The sequence below is a fragment of the Thunnus thynnus genome, chromosome 9, assembly GCF_963924715.1.
Source record: "Thunnus thynnus chromosome 9, fThuThy2.1, whole genome shotgun sequence".
Taxonomy (NCBI): Eukaryota; Metazoa; Chordata; class Actinopteri; order Scombriformes; family Scombridae; genus Thunnus; species Thunnus thynnus.
Genome location: NC_089525.1, coordinates 18,994,823 through 19,010,597, shown reverse-complemented (window position 1 = coordinate 19,010,597; position 15,775 = coordinate 18,994,823). Strand labels below are relative to the sequence as shown.

The following is a 15,775-nucleotide window of genomic DNA, read 5'->3' as shown; positions in this document are numbered from 1 at the left end:
TCACATTGCATCATTTCAAGAATAAAATATGAAATGCCAGTTTGCTTTAAAAGCAGTTGGAAATGAGGCCATGATGCACAGGATTAATGAGTAATCCAAGGATGTCTGTTGTGTTAACAGGCAGAATACCAACAAGTCTGATGTATATACACGTGTTTGGAGCTGGTTTGTAGCAGCTTGGTTGTCGTTTGCATGTGATTTAATCACAGAAAATATCGTGAACAGTCGTCCTGCTGCCTTCAGGTGGCTACAGGGATTTAATGAAAGTTTTTCTTACTTTTTAAAGCAGCTGTGGACTCCAGATGCTGTAACAATCACCTGTAATCATTTATAGATAATGCAGACTACTTTACCAAAGTTCTTACTCTTGACATTAAATGTTCTTTTTTGTTTAGTTAATTTTTGGGGCATTTTTATGCCTTTATTGGATAGCAACAGTTGAGATATGACAAGGGGAGATAGAGACATGGAATGACATGCAACAAAGGTCCGTCGCTGGAATCTAACCCTGGACATTGTGTTGACATGGCATGCATCTTAACCAGTAGACTGCCAGTGCCTGCCTAAATGTTCATCTGTGCTGCAGATTTAAACTCATCTACTGGTTGGAAAGTGTTTAAATTGTCACTTGGCCAGTTGGTGACAAACATCTTCTCTTCCTCCTGTTCTCCACCTGCCATTTGGTTAGGGTTTTGTGTTTTGTTTGCACGTGTCACACACTACACTCTACAAACTGCATTCATTCAATAATATTTTGTTTTAGCTTAAGCTGATTATAAATGTCATTTTTTGAATCTTCATTCATGTGCGATTCCCTTTCTTGTCACTGATTGTGGCCCAGTTGTGACAAATCCAAAACAATAGTTTCTTTGAATTTTAAGCATTATTTCATTGTTGTTGAGCATTTTCTCCAAGTATTCACTTTTTGACAAAATCACCAAAACAGCAACGGAGTGATGTTTGTGCCAGAAACAGATCTGGTTCTGAGACGTCTATTCCCAAAGCAACATCTAAGACCCAATTTTCACCACAATACCAATACCTGCACAAATCCACTTGTCAATAAACCCTCCACCTGTTCACGCCTCTCTTCTCATCTTTACACCTTGCACTTTGCGCTGGGCACCAAAATACCACACAGACAGGCAAAGTGAATTCCAAGGTCAGAAAATTACCAAACTGTCTAGTCGTTGTGCCTCCATGAAAATAACACCCAATAAAATGAAAATGTTTTAATGCTCAAGTTAAAATAGTTTTCAGGCAGACGAGGATTAAAAACAAGCAGAGACGTATGATAAAGACGCTCACACACATCAGGACATGGGAATAGTCTGTGTTTTGTTTGGGAAGGGAGAGATTAAGCATGAGGGCTGAGTCTCCTCAGAGAGAGACAGAGCTCGTTGAGAGGAGGTGAGAGAGAGAGAATGGGAGCACCTTGCACAGCTCCGCTCGTCGGGATCAAGCCTGCATAATCCTGTTATTCTGTTGCACAGTCACCTCTGAACACTTCCCTTTAGAAGACTGTCCTCGCCAGAAAAACGGCAGCATTAGGTGTTTGTTGAAATGCCTAAAACGAATCATGTTTACCTATTTCCTACCAATGCTCAACATTGGATTTTTTTAACCATGACAACAATCTTTCCCTGACCTTAACCAATTAGTTTTAGTGCCTGCAGATCAATGTTTTGGAATGCAGCGGAAACTAACGTCGTCCTCCTCTCCTCTCCTCTCCTCTCCTCTCCTCTCCTCTCCTCTCCTCTCCTCTCCTCTCCTCTCCTCTCCTCTCCTCTCCTCTCCTCTCACATCCATTTTAACACATCCGTGATGATTGGAATTACTTAAGGTGCATTTCATTCCTCTCTTCCTTGACCCTTAAACAGCCTCAAACATTAACACATCACCTACAAGCTGACATCAATCAAACACTCCTCCGGTGTTTTTCTGTGCTTCCCTCTTGCCATCGTCTCCTATATTTTACTCCTCTATCCTCTGCTAGGCAGCCTTTTACAGAGCCAGACTCTCAGGAGAACAAGCCTTACTCTTTGTCTGCAATCACTGCGGACACACTCTGACACACTTGCTCTCTCTCTCTCTCTCTCTCTCTCTCACACACACACACACACACACACACACACAAACACACACACACACACATACACACAAACACACATGCCTACTGCAGTCCTTGTGTTCAGTGTTTGGAAATATTTCATCTCTTAACAAAGCTCTTTTGCTGCCTCAGAGGATCTTCCACAAGCACTTAAAACTTCACCTCTGGGAGGGTGAGATTTAGAGTTTGCCTCTGTCCTGAAACCCCAAGCATTCACAGGACAAACCATCCATAAACACATTGGCACACACACACATGTAAACACATAGTCGTATGTACAGTAAGTCCTCTTTGTAACAGCAGCAAGACATTCAGGACAGTCTTTGGTGCCATCTTGAAATCATTCCATGCACATTCAGGTCGGCTGCCTAAATGTGGGCGAGACCTATTTTTCCTGCCTTGTCTTTTCCATTTCTCCAGAAGCATCTGTATGATGTGTGTTTGGGTAAACAAGCAGGCAACTACAGAGGCAGCTTAAAAAGACACCCAGCACTGCAACAAGGAGAGACCTGGACAAATATATTCTGTCCACTGCTCTGCTGCTCTCATATTCATCCTCTTGTACAAAACCATTGTTTTGTGTGGACTGTGACCCAAAAGTGAGTTCGTGAGAGACACACTCGGCAATTTGTGTGAATTCAGAAAAATTCACCCCTCTATGCTCTTAACCAAAAGCTGCATTAATCAGTGTTTTTGAATATAAACACTGAGTCAAATGATTATCTGTAATGTCAAATTGGTCATAATGACAAACCCACAGAGGGTTATTCTTCGTCTCTGCAGCTCTGTTGAACTGTTTAGCCATTTTGAACTTACAGTGCTGGCTTTAGGGTCACTCTCACTGCTCATCAACACTGTTACCAGCAGCAGGCAGGACTTTACAGTGCAAAAGCTCAGGCAAACCGACTACCTGCCCAGCTCCAAACAGCAGACAGAGAAAGTTAGTAACTAGTCGGTGAAGAAAGTTGAACATCTAGGAAGCTACTGATCCAGATATTTTTCTCAGGGGAAGGTGGAGACAAAAGCAACAGTAACAGCAAAGCAACAGTAAAAGGTCAGGGAATATTAGATTCAAACACAACTCCATTGGGATCATAATGCTGTTATGTTATGTATGTTGGATGTTATAACAATTTCATAGGTGATAATAAAGGCTGTGTGTCTGTTTGCTTGTTTTCAAGTTGTTCTGGCCAAAACCAGTTAATATAACTTAAAATAACTGAGCCCACCCATCTACATGATTGCAACCAATTTACATATTTCTCAAGTCAAATACGTGTCTGGGGTCAGACCAACAACTTAGAAAGTAGCATATAGTGGTGTCCTGAGAATTCATTACCTTGGACTCCTTGATTTTCACAGCGATGACCTGTTTTCTCTGGCGGATGATTTCCACTAGCTCATCACACTCCTCCACCAGTTTGGCTTCATGCATGGCTGTGTTCACCTGGAGAGAGAAGCACACACAAACATGAGCAAACTAACTGAGAAACCCCATCATAAGGATGTTCTGTAGCAGGCCATCTCGGTCTTGCTTTCACACATCTGAACAAATACACTACAAATCATGTCATCATCTGTTACAATTTATTCTGTCTTTGTGAAAGTAAACCAGATACTATGCCTGGTTTTTCTTGTTCCTTTCTATATTTGTGAAGAGGTTTGTTAGGTTCCTGGATTGGCTAGAACAATCAGTATCATCACTTGCATACAGAGCACGTCATTTGTTTTACATTTCATTGAGCATTCCACACACTAGGAAGAGCCGCCTCCAGCAAGATGTGCACCTGGATTAGAATCAATGCATGATGAACAAAATGGAGATAAGTGACTTGAAAATTGTTAATTATGTCATTGGAAAAACATATAATTCTTAATACATTACAAAACATGCATTGATCCAGGGAAAAGGAACTAATACACTGGATAAAACTGTCTAAGTCTGCTGTCCTTCATTGAATTTGCATTGTAGGTAGTGATAAAAGCATAATGCAAGGCCTAATGGAGGATTTTAGATGTGGATGGATTTTCATTTTTAATTTGTCTAAAATGATTCTTCTCCTTTCTGGAGGGAAAGTCTATCACAGTTCATAAAAATGGCAACATTGTTGCTGGATTTACACCACCTCTTCTTGTTCTTGTGCGCAACACTAATATCTTATTATACAGGAAAGATCATAATATGCTGAGAAATGCGGCATGATATTCAGAGGGTAACACTTATTTCTAAAACATATTTATTTCACTCATTATGAACAAGAAGTAGGTTGAGAGTTGTTGGAATTTTCCAACTCCTCATTAACAAAGCACCCAAGAAAGGGCTTGTGCAGACATTCATTAATTCACTGACAGAATTTGCTTACACCGGTCCAATTTAATAGATTCTGTGATTATTTTAGGACCAAAGTTACTCAGGCAACTCATCTATGGTTCACCATCTCATGCCAACACCAAATGAACAGCCAACTTCAAACATGTGTGGGTGGGTGGGTGTTACTGAAACACTAAGGGTGTTTGCTAAATTGTCACTCTAAACTGCTACCAACAGGTCTGCCAACTGTAGAATAATTGGACTGATAGCTTCCATCGCAGCTGGGGCATGAGTTCAATAGAAAAACGTTCAGAGGAACTTCTCCAACTTCACTGCTGAGGCACTGAAGAGCACAGAAAACCAAACCATATACATGCATGTATGCGTTCCCTACAGGTGGGAACATTTTCTTCATCCAGAGAAATGTAACTTGTCACAATAAGGATTCACTCATGGCTACTGGTTTCCCACCGAGTTAGAAACTGTACACTGATGTAAAGCTCCATGTACCATCTAAGATAAAAAATCACAAAGTTGCCACAAAGTTATATTCATAGTATGCAGAGTTGTACTTTTTTAGTGCAACTCCACACTGATGACAGGAGTCACCACAAGTTTGTCTGCAGGAACCAAGCCAGAGCATCAGAAAAATTACAGATTCACTTCAGAATACACTCGGGAGAGAAAACACCCCAGTGTGATGACTGCTGGAAGCTTTCTCTTCAGAAGTACCTAGAAAAAGCCCACTGGAGAGGAGGAATTCCACTCACACATCAAAGAGAGGCTCGCCAACGAGGATGGCCTTTAAGGCCACCAATATTCACAAACAGCACTGGGGCTATAACAGCTTGACTGGGTGCTAGAGCCTTTTCAGACACACAAGAACTGGTGAGTGTTTTCTATAGTTCACTGACTGTGACAGGAATGCTGCTGAGCTGGCACCTCTCATAATATACCAGAGAATGCACTGTGACCAGAGACATTTTCAATGTGAACAGAAGTCATCAGGTTTTGTCTTACCACATATGAATATTGCTTCTATACATTTTAAAAGAAGAAAAACACATGGGTAATAAATATCTATAGTATGACATGACATGATTTATTTTTACAAGGTTGTGACTTTCTGTCATACTGTAGACTTTCAAACTACTTACCCCAACAACTAAGTTCCACTCATCACTCCACAAAGCTCATTACAAAACGCCGAACCACTTAAGCCTCATTATTCACACTCACTCACTCACACACTCACACACACACACTCAAACACACACACACACTCACACACACACACACACACACACACACACACACACACACACAACACACACACACACACACACACATATACACATATACACAATTAATTCTGCAAAGAGCCATCTTATGACTCCAGGTTAGTAATTAAGCAGGATAAATGCGGCCGTCCAGGATCACTGTGAATTACAACCAAGCTACTTGGCAGCTTAGAATTACAGACACAATCTTCATCTCCGTCCTCCTCCTCTGTCACCTCACGCGAAACCTCTTCCTCCTCCTCTGCCCGCTCCTGACATTATTATCCACTCCCGACTACACAAACACTGTCACCCACTGCACATCTCCCTATTCATGAGGCTACTCTGCAGGTGCACTGAAATCACAGTGCCAACTCCTCGTTAAAGTAGCTCTATTATTGGAATATATGAAGAACAACCACAGCGAGACTGAAAACACTTTCATTGTCAAAGACCTCCCAGCTGCTATGAAAATGGTTGTGAAAATGAGTGGAAACACTGAGGAGGACGACGGGAAAACAGCTGGACCTAATGTAAGATGCCAGAAAGTTTCATAAAGGGATCTTATTTCCAGATTCCCTAAGACTAATAGTTGATAAAAAATTATGATTACAATACTTAGCAAACTAATTGGGATTATAACTTCTTGGAATTTTTACAAACAAATTTAGCCAACATGATCTGGAATATTTTATGTATTCATCCTATTTTCAACAAGTCCTCCAAATTAAACAACCACATAGGTTATTTGACCATGCACTCAAGAACAACCAATAGGAGCGTTTTGTAATCAGGCCCCTATCAGCAGTAATGGGCATAATGATTGGATTAAAATTTGGGTTTGTGTTAAAATGATCACTTGAAATGTGGTGTGGGTTAAAGTTACTACTTCCTTAAAGTTAGGAAACCTTTGTCGTCATGACAACAGTAAACACCACAGCAATCGTAGTTATAGTTTTTAAAAAACTTTCCTGGCTCGTGGTTGTAAACAGTAAGTGAAAAATGGTCTCCTGAAGCTCCAGTCCACTAAGTTCCCTTTTTGCAAGTTAGGATCTAACTGTCCACCCAACCTGCCACCTCCAAATATGGAAATTTCTCAACTTATGTAGACGTCATCTAAACTGCGTCACTTCAGCCTGGTCATAATTACTACAGCCGCTAGATGGCGTCTGTCACTCAAACGTAACTATAGGTCGTTTTAGGTGACTGACATTATGACCTATTGTGTTGCTTTTCTTGTGAGGACAGGCTCTCTATTTTTACTGTACTGTTTGTACCATTATCTTGCAATAATGCAGCTGGCATTTACAGTAAGTGCACCCCTCTAAGTCCCATCCAGTCATTAACTCATAAAGCCTATAAGAAAGCTTACAAATATCACAATCGGATGTTGGCATCAGCTGTCATGATTACACTCTGTTAGGTAAGAAGATAAAATGCAGGCATACTTGGCAACTGAACAGTATTAAATAGGCAAATCTACTGTAGTCCATTATGATCCAAATGCAGCACACAAAGCACACAAATCTGACAGCAGAATCATTAAATCAAAAAAGCTATCTATTACAAACCTAAATCTGGAAGAATATTCTCACCCTCTGGTTCTGTTACAGGAGAGGTTACATTGGGGACATACAGTATGCTCTCATATATTCAGCTCCAGCATTATGTCTAGATTAAGTTTATTCACTCATGTTTTTATACGATGAAAACAAGTACTGTATTATTCATGAGCTAAAAATAAAATGAACAGCTACAGTATGGAGCTGCATTTTTTAATAGCTTCAAATGACAGTCACCATTCACCATGTTCACCACCCACTCTGTGCTGTTTCAGCAAATAATGAAGTGACTGATGTATGTGGCCAAGCAGCGGATGGCGTGGAGTGCCAGTCATTCAGACACTGTCAATCACGCAGAGGTGAGCCAGGCTCAAAATGAGGAGGCAAGTCTTTGCCTCTTAAATTCGCCTGATACTGTAATTCCACAATGTAATCTCTTATTATGTTGTGATTTAGAGAAAATCTGCTGACTCCAGATAAATGAACTGAATAGCGTATGTGGATTTTAATGATGTCGCATTGCTCATTCAGTCTTTATAACGCCATGTGCATTTGTCAGAAAAAACTGTCAAGCTGCAGCAACATAATAACATCACAGACCCTGGCAAACGCTGTTAATTATCCGCCCACCCTGACATAGCAAATCCCAATTTTTCTTCTTAAACTGCACATCTTCACAAACTCATGTTGTGTTAACAAGCAACTCACACAACTTTATTTTATATTCTTATGAAGATCACAAAGTTTTCAAACACCTACTGTATGATATCTTGAATTAGATTTGATATAATGCAAACACAGTGTCTTGGATTTAATATGTCATTCAGTGTATGCTTTATATAGCTTCAATAAAGTGTTGGAATGGATAGATACAGAATGTATACATACATATGTAAAAGTTCATATAGTGTGAAAAGTTTTTCTAAAGGAAATTTGAGGGGGAAGAAAGAGGTTAAGAGTTAAATGACTTCTACATAATTCGGAGAAAAAAACAATGTCAATGCCTGTTAATGTCATATCTAACAAATTATTCATACAAATTAGACCAATGGTATCACCACAGATCATTTTTATTTGCTGGCAAAGTCCAATCTATAGTCACTAGTGCTGGGAGATAATTCAAAATTAGCCTCCAACTGACTTTCAGTAGAATTATGTTGTGGTGATATGATCGTATTGTTTTATCGTTATTACAAAAAATGACTGTCCCAAATAAGCTGTTCCATTTGATTACTTCATAAATGATCATGTAAACATTTGACACATTGTGATATACATATATTGGAAAAATATCCTGATTAATGCTGTAATACTGAGTGCAACCAAACCCTCCGTTCCTTGGTCGTGCATTCCAATTTCAAAATGTGGACATCTGGGGTAACAACTGTAGACAACAACTGCAGACAATTGGAAGGTATGGCTCCCAAAATGACCTATTCAAGCCAAAGTGGATCCCATTCAAACTAAGTTAGGACTGGTCCAGGTTCAGAACAGCTGTTAACCTCTTGCTGACACCGAACCCCTCACATCTTGAATCAATTCTATGCTCATTCCACTCCCATCAGCCTCTCCTGTCTCCTGTTCTACTTTGCTTTTTTCCATCTTTTTTCTATTCTTCCTTTGTTTGACCAGTTCCTATTCTGTCTACTTCTCACTGACCACTTCAATTTCTCTCTCGCTGCCCCACCCCACCTTCACTCAGACATGATCTGCTCAAAGAGATGCAAGAATTCAGTCAGACAGCTTTATCTCTGACGCTGTCCACAGATTCTGCAATAGTTCCCAGAGATTTATGACACCAACTGGCATCCGGCTCTAAAACAGGGAAGAATAGCTTTATGGATGCAATAGAGTAAAAGAAAATGCAACTGCTAGACATATATCATGAATGTTATGTCATAAAGAGGTGATAATTGGAGCTGTTCTACTGGCAATGAATTTAAAAATGGGCTGACAAAGCGTTCGTTTGAGCTTTTATGTGCCAACCAGATGTACTTTCTTAAACTTTTAACCTTTTGTCTTCTTTTACTTTTCAACGGAGAAACTCCAAACTCCAACTCCATGCATAACATTAATTATTAATTTATCATCACATTTATCATAGATGATAACATTAATCATCATAGATTTAAGTGTATGTCTACTTTTTGTGTACATAAGCCTGTCATGATCATGTCACAGTCTGGCTCTATGTTCCTTAGTTGCCATTATCCACAAGTCCACCAGATACCCTCAGACTTTTCTCCTTGTTTAATGAAGACTGGACTGAGTGTTACTTGTGTATTTAAGTTATGTTCATGTATATTTTGTTAAGTTATGCCAGTCTGTAATAATCAGGATTAAACGCTCCTGTCTTTGTTTCAGGCAGACTTTTCTGCTGCCATTTCATACCTCAAAGTTTATCGTGTTAGCAAGCTAAAATCGGGTAATTAGCAGTAACCACAAAGAACAGCTGAGGTTGATGGGAATGTCATTAGTTTTGCAGGTATTTGGTCATAAACCAAAGATTCAAGCAGATGATGGTGTTAGAAGAAAATCGCCAAATTTATTACAATATATCCTGATGGGAACATGAATGTGTGAGCTAAATTTCATGGCAAGCATCTAACAGTTGTCAAGATATTTAACCATAAACCAAAAATGTTAACCTCAGCACTAGGGGAAAAGTCAGGAGATCATTAAAGTCATTGGGATACATCTTATGGGAATGATGAATGTAGAAACTTCTTTGCCAACCCATCTGGTAGAGGATTTATTTTAATGGATAAGTGAAAATTTTGACCTGCTGGTGGTCATATATGAAAAGTCAGTGGATCACAAAACTGATTCTCTAAGCATTATTAATGTCTGTACAAAATGTCATGACAATCCATCAAATATTTGTTGAGATATTTCAGTCTGGACCAAAGTGGTGGTCTGACCGACCAACATTGCCATATAGAGCCACATCACTTGTGTGGCTAAAACCTCAGAAATATATACATTTATAATTAAAAGCATGTTGAGTCCATCTGTTAAAACCTGCAGTAGTGACTGTATACAGACATGAATTTAATTTCATTATATTCCATTATCCCACTACATTGGTGTCCCTATCTACGGCTGAAATATGAGAATGAAAAGAGCACCACTATGAGCAACGCTGCAAATGGCTTTAGAAATATAGCAAACAACACCAGGGGATTTTTGATCTCACTGATGGTAGTAGAAAGGTAAAGAGAGGCGAGATGAGACAAAGGATTAGGCAGCATTACAGCCATCTCCATGCACCTGATTCATATTCTGTACACAGTGGGATCAGGTTGAGTGTACATAAACCTAGACAGGTCTTGGCTATTACTTTTAGCTCATTGTTAAATCAGCAGACATACATGTCTAAGCACTGAAACCCAATAGGCTTCTGTCTGATGTGCGACTTTCCTTTTTCCGTCATTCCTAATACACATACACTCATAACCTTAACAGTGGGCTAATTTAGTTTCCACCCAGCTGGCAACACATATCCAGGGGTTGGAAATGCTGGCTGCTGCATCGACTGCTTCCTCAAACAATGCTTTCTCCACATTAACTGTGTCTGGATGATGTGTTCCCTACCGTAACATACAGTATTTGAGCTAGACAGCCTACGCCTTATTAGGGAGCGCCCACATTAAAAAGCTGCCAGCAAGTGCGCCTCATCACAACACAATCTCTGTTTCAGGAGGGTTAGTTGAACATAAAGAGTAAGAATGAGGTGAGAAAGGGTCAGAAGAGAAAGAAAATCTGATCAACTGTTGAGCTGCTGAGGGATATTAAAGCTAAATCAAGAACCTCACCACACTGACAAAGTTACAAGTTCAATGTCTCAAGTGTACAAGCCTTAAAGGAGATATTATGTAATTTTGAAAGAGGAGGCTTCTTGGGAATTAAGTGGAAATCTACTCAAAACTTTTACAATGGAAATTGAAAAAAAAAATCACTGTCTATCCTTTGAGATGTCCATTGGAAGAAGAGGAGAAAAACTAATGCTGCTATAGAATGGTGGCTGGAATTAAATTGGGACTCAATGTGAAACTCAACAAAACAAAGTGGTAACACATCATTTAGAGCTAGCTGACTGTTGTTAGAGAGGAAAGAAAGAAAATGTGGGAAAGAGTTTGCAGACAGTGATGATCAAGAGGTGCCAAATGTTACATCATATCAGCACAAATGAGTATAATATAATATTTTGGCATATTAAAATATATTTTGTGATTGAGATAAACAATTTAGAGGTAAGAGGTAACATATTTGCATGACTGTGAGTATCGTCTCAGCTTTCACTGTGGCTTAGACATTTCAGTTGCCATTGCATCAACATCTAGTAAATGGATTGCTAAATGGACTGCATTTTATATAACGCCTTTCTAGTCTCCAACCACTCAATACATGTAAACATTCACCATTCACACACACATTCATACACTGATGGCAGAGGCTGCCATGCAAGGTGCCAACCTGCTCATCAGGAACTAATCTAATGCACATTCACACACTCACTCACACACACACCACTGGCGCAGCCATCGGAAACAATTTGGAGTTCAGTATCTTGCCCAAGGACACTTCAACATGCGGCCTGGAGGAGCCAGGGATCGAACCACTGATCTTCTGATTAGTGGACATCCCGCTCTACCTCCTGAGCTACAGCTGCCTAGTCAATACCAAAGTAGTTTTTGGGTAATGCTCTTCACTAAATCACCTCACTTAGTGTCTCTTCTCTTCTGCCTATTAACATCCAGCCAGCTACCCAGCATTGAGTAGATGTTAGCTCTACAACAATCATTGCAAATGCTCACAAATCATGCCATCCATTCTTATTCTGACAGTCATTATGCATAACAGATTTAAAAATCCCACACCAAATATTGTGATAAGGAAAGAGGCCTCCCAAGAAAGAAACATCCAACACAGCATCAAGTCAATGTATCTTTTCTAAGACTGAAGAAGAGATAACTCCCTGAAGAGAACCTCGGAAGAACTGGGCTGCATTGCTGCTCTGTGAGCTGACACACTGGAATCTGATTCACACTGTGTTTGATCATATCTTCAGCACCAATAGAGTATGATGCAAACAAGGAAGAGAGGAATCCAGGTCACATTCAAAGCCCTTCAGAGATTTCTTACTTTGCACGCACGTCTCTCACTTCATCAAATCTCTTAGAAAAAAAACAAAAAAAACAACCCTGTCTGTGTTGTATTGCATTATTTCTGAGCGTTTTCTTCCACAGAGTGCCTGTATCTGTTTGGGTCAAAAAAGATTATTCGTAGTCATGCCAACACGCACATCCTTTTTTCTTCTTCCTCTGCTTGCTCTCTCAACTCTGCCTTTAATCACTTCCTTTCTTTTTTCCTTGATGCTCGCCTCCCTCTCTACTTTCCAAACATTTCCATTTTTTCCCGTCTTATTCTCCTCATTTGTCCTCCTCTCCTCTTCCGGAACCACTGCATATTAATGTGCACTCACCTGAAAACATTACCCTCCCTCATCCCACCCATTAATAATTAAACTAGCCCTTTGACATTGACATCACATGGGAGAACAGGTCAGAATAGGTGCAAACAGGGAAAACATATAGTTTCTCTTGATAATTTGCTTATGAATCAGTGGAGCATGTTCTCCCCCATGCAATCGCTCATTTCTGCTTGATGAATAAGTGATGAGATTCTGTTGTTGTTGTTGGCAGTAGTACAACATTGGTATGCAGACAGAGACAAAAGAAGACAGACATTTTTCTTTTCTCCATGCGCTGTTGCTGAAACAGTTTGTCTGTACTTAATGAATCACACAGCGATCATTTAATTTTGATTGGGTGAGTTGCATGAGTTGTTATTCATGGACCTCAGAGTGACTCCGAGAAAATAGTCAGGTCTAGCTAATAAGAACTGAATTGCGCACAGAGTGATGGCTGCGCCAAAGTGCATTTGTCCTCTGGTGCAGCCATTAATGTCAAATCTCACAGAGAAAATGATGGTGTTTATTAAGAGTGAGTGCGTTAAGACAGAAAGTGTGTGTGTGTGTGTGTTTGTGCATACGCATGTCAGTGATGCGGCGCAGTCAACACTTGATGGCTAAGCATTAGTACTCTCTGGCTGGCTTCACACAGTCCCTCCATTAAATCACAGCATGAGCCAAATGGAAGAGGTCAACAGTGACAAGACTGGCTGAGGTATAATTTTCTGCAGACAGGTATGGGTTCATGCTAGTACAGGACAGCGCAAACACTCCTCCAAGGTTGTCGCTAAATTGAAGAGGGTGAGCCATGAAACATTATTGGCTTATGACAAGTCAAATAAAGTTTCCACTTCTAAGATATATGCCACTTGACAGATAATCTTATCTGCTTTGACTTGGGAGGATAAATTTCTTGTATGGGTGGCGTCAGTGGGAATTAAACTGTTGAGTGTTGCGACAGTAATTCATCCTAAAAATCATATTCAACACAGTGAGATGCATGGAAACTAAAGTTGAGAGCGGTATGTAACTGTATTACAAGTTATAGATGACCTTGAAGTGGCACTAAATCTGAGTTTATGACACAGTAAAAGCATTACATTAAGCTGTTAGCACCTTAAAAGTACTGTAAGTAATACAAGAGCTTGTGGTTGTAGCTTTGCCCACAGTAAAGTGGTCATTTCAATGTTTGAAGTTGTCTGAATTACATAACCATCCCTTTAAACAATTTGAGGCTGGATGATTGCCGAGAGCTACTCCAGTTCATCCTTTGTTCTTGAGTCATGATTTGAGTCAGATTGTCTGGGGTGCTACCATCGGCAAAATACAAAAGGTCGACTGAGAACCTAACGAGTATCTTGTGTTTTTAATTTTAATGCAGTGCACTGCAGCAGCCAATGATAACAAGATTATTCTACAAAAAGAAATTTTAGTAATTGTAAAGAACCAATTAAAAAAGTTTAAGTTATTATTAATATATTTGTCCTGTTTCACTGGTATAACTAATCCTTTTTTTAGCTTTCAAGTAATAATTCTTCAATGTAAAATGTGTAAAAACAACATTGCCATGCTGACCTTTTATGAATCCACTATAAGGAATAGAAATTCACTTTGTGTGTTGAGACTAATCAATATTTGATCAGTAGCGCATGATGGGAGCCGAAAGAATGGCGTGCTGATTCTATTGCAAGCTCAACCACAATCTACCGTAGAAGTAGGGAGAGAGGTTAGGAAAAAAGAAAGAGACTGAGGCTCAGTTTTTACCACCATACTTCTTCAATCACAAGTGTTCCAGTGTGAGAGACAAAGAGTTAGAAGCGTGGCATCAGAGCGCTCGCCAATGGCAGAGGCAGCAAGCTGTACACAATCAATAGCAGTGACAGACTTGGGTGTTCATGGTTTCTCTGGTGGAAAGAGAGTGAGAGTGAGAATAAAGCAGGCTATGCCCTCAACCCTCCAAACTGTCTTTCTTGTGTGTTGCAGAGTTATTCATAGACCAGGAAACCAAGAACTGAAGCCTTATGCTTCTTACGCGATTGTTTTTGAAGCTTGACGCATTGATTGTGTTGGATGAGGAAGTAAATCGGCTTAAGCTAAAATCCAGGGTAGCTTTTGTGGTGTGGCAGGGGAGCTATGAGATGTCAAGAGACCATCTTTCACCCAACCAACCGGGTTTCCAGTCTCATGCTATGGAGATCAATTGAGAATCTCACCATGTCTTTTTTTTGATTACCGTCACATTGAGAAACATGTTGCATACCTCAACCTGTTGACAGATCTGGATGAGCTTGGCCATTTGGTTCTCCAGTTCACTGTTTCTCTTCACCAGGTTGGTCAGGTTGTTCTCCAAGGTTTGCTGTTGAGACAGGAGGAACGAGCAGAGAGGAGGAAGAGGAGGAGGAGGGACAAAGGGCAAAGGAGGAAGACCAGAAACAAGAGAACAAGACTGAACATTAGCATATGTAGCTGTCACAGTTTGCATGGACAGCACAGGCCAGATTATAGATGCATAAAGATCACACCTGTGACAGCTGGACAAAATTAGATTGATGTGTCATTTTTTTTTATTTCTTAACACACTTGTAGCAGTAGTAGTAGTTGGTGTTGTTGTTGTTGTTGTTGTTCTGAAAAAATGTCTGCTGTAGTTACAGGATGCTCTTGGCAGGACCTTTTTGGTGAAGTCCATCATATCAGTGCTCTGTCATCAACATCATACCCAATACATACTGGTTAAGGTACATCATTTAAGTATTTACAGTTATACTGAAAAATAAAAGGAGGTTAATTGTGAGGAACCTGCAACAGGGTTATACTAGCACTGCACTGACAATAAAATGACACACATGATAAACTGTATGTGTGATACTATAAGAATGGTGGCTATAAAGACGGGATAAGCTACAGAATATATACACATAATACTTCATAACACTGTACCACCACTTTAGTGATCAGACTTTAGTCTTTACAAATGATCAGAATTCCTATTGTTAAAAGTATTCAACCATGACTGCTGCTGTTGGTCTGCTGTTGTTTTGG

General features: G+C 39.9%; 1 protein-coding gene across 4 annotated transcripts in view; it reads right to left on the bottom strand.

Annotated features, from left to right (window-relative positions):
- mid2 (midline 2) overlaps positions 1–15,775 on the bottom strand; it is a 143,495-nt gene that overhangs the window by 29,828 nt on the left and 97,892 nt on the right. For all 4 annotated transcript variants that reach the window (XM_067599418.1, XM_067599417.1, XM_067599420.1 and 1 more), the window contains 2 exons: positions 14,997–15,092; positions 3,450–3,557 (listed from right to left, as the gene is read on the bottom strand). In XM_067599418.1, coding sequence (XP_067455519.1) covers positions 3,450–3,557; positions 14,997–15,092 — 204 coding nt within the window. The remainder of the gene's footprint in view (positions 1–3,449; positions 3,558–14,996; positions 15,093–15,775) is intronic.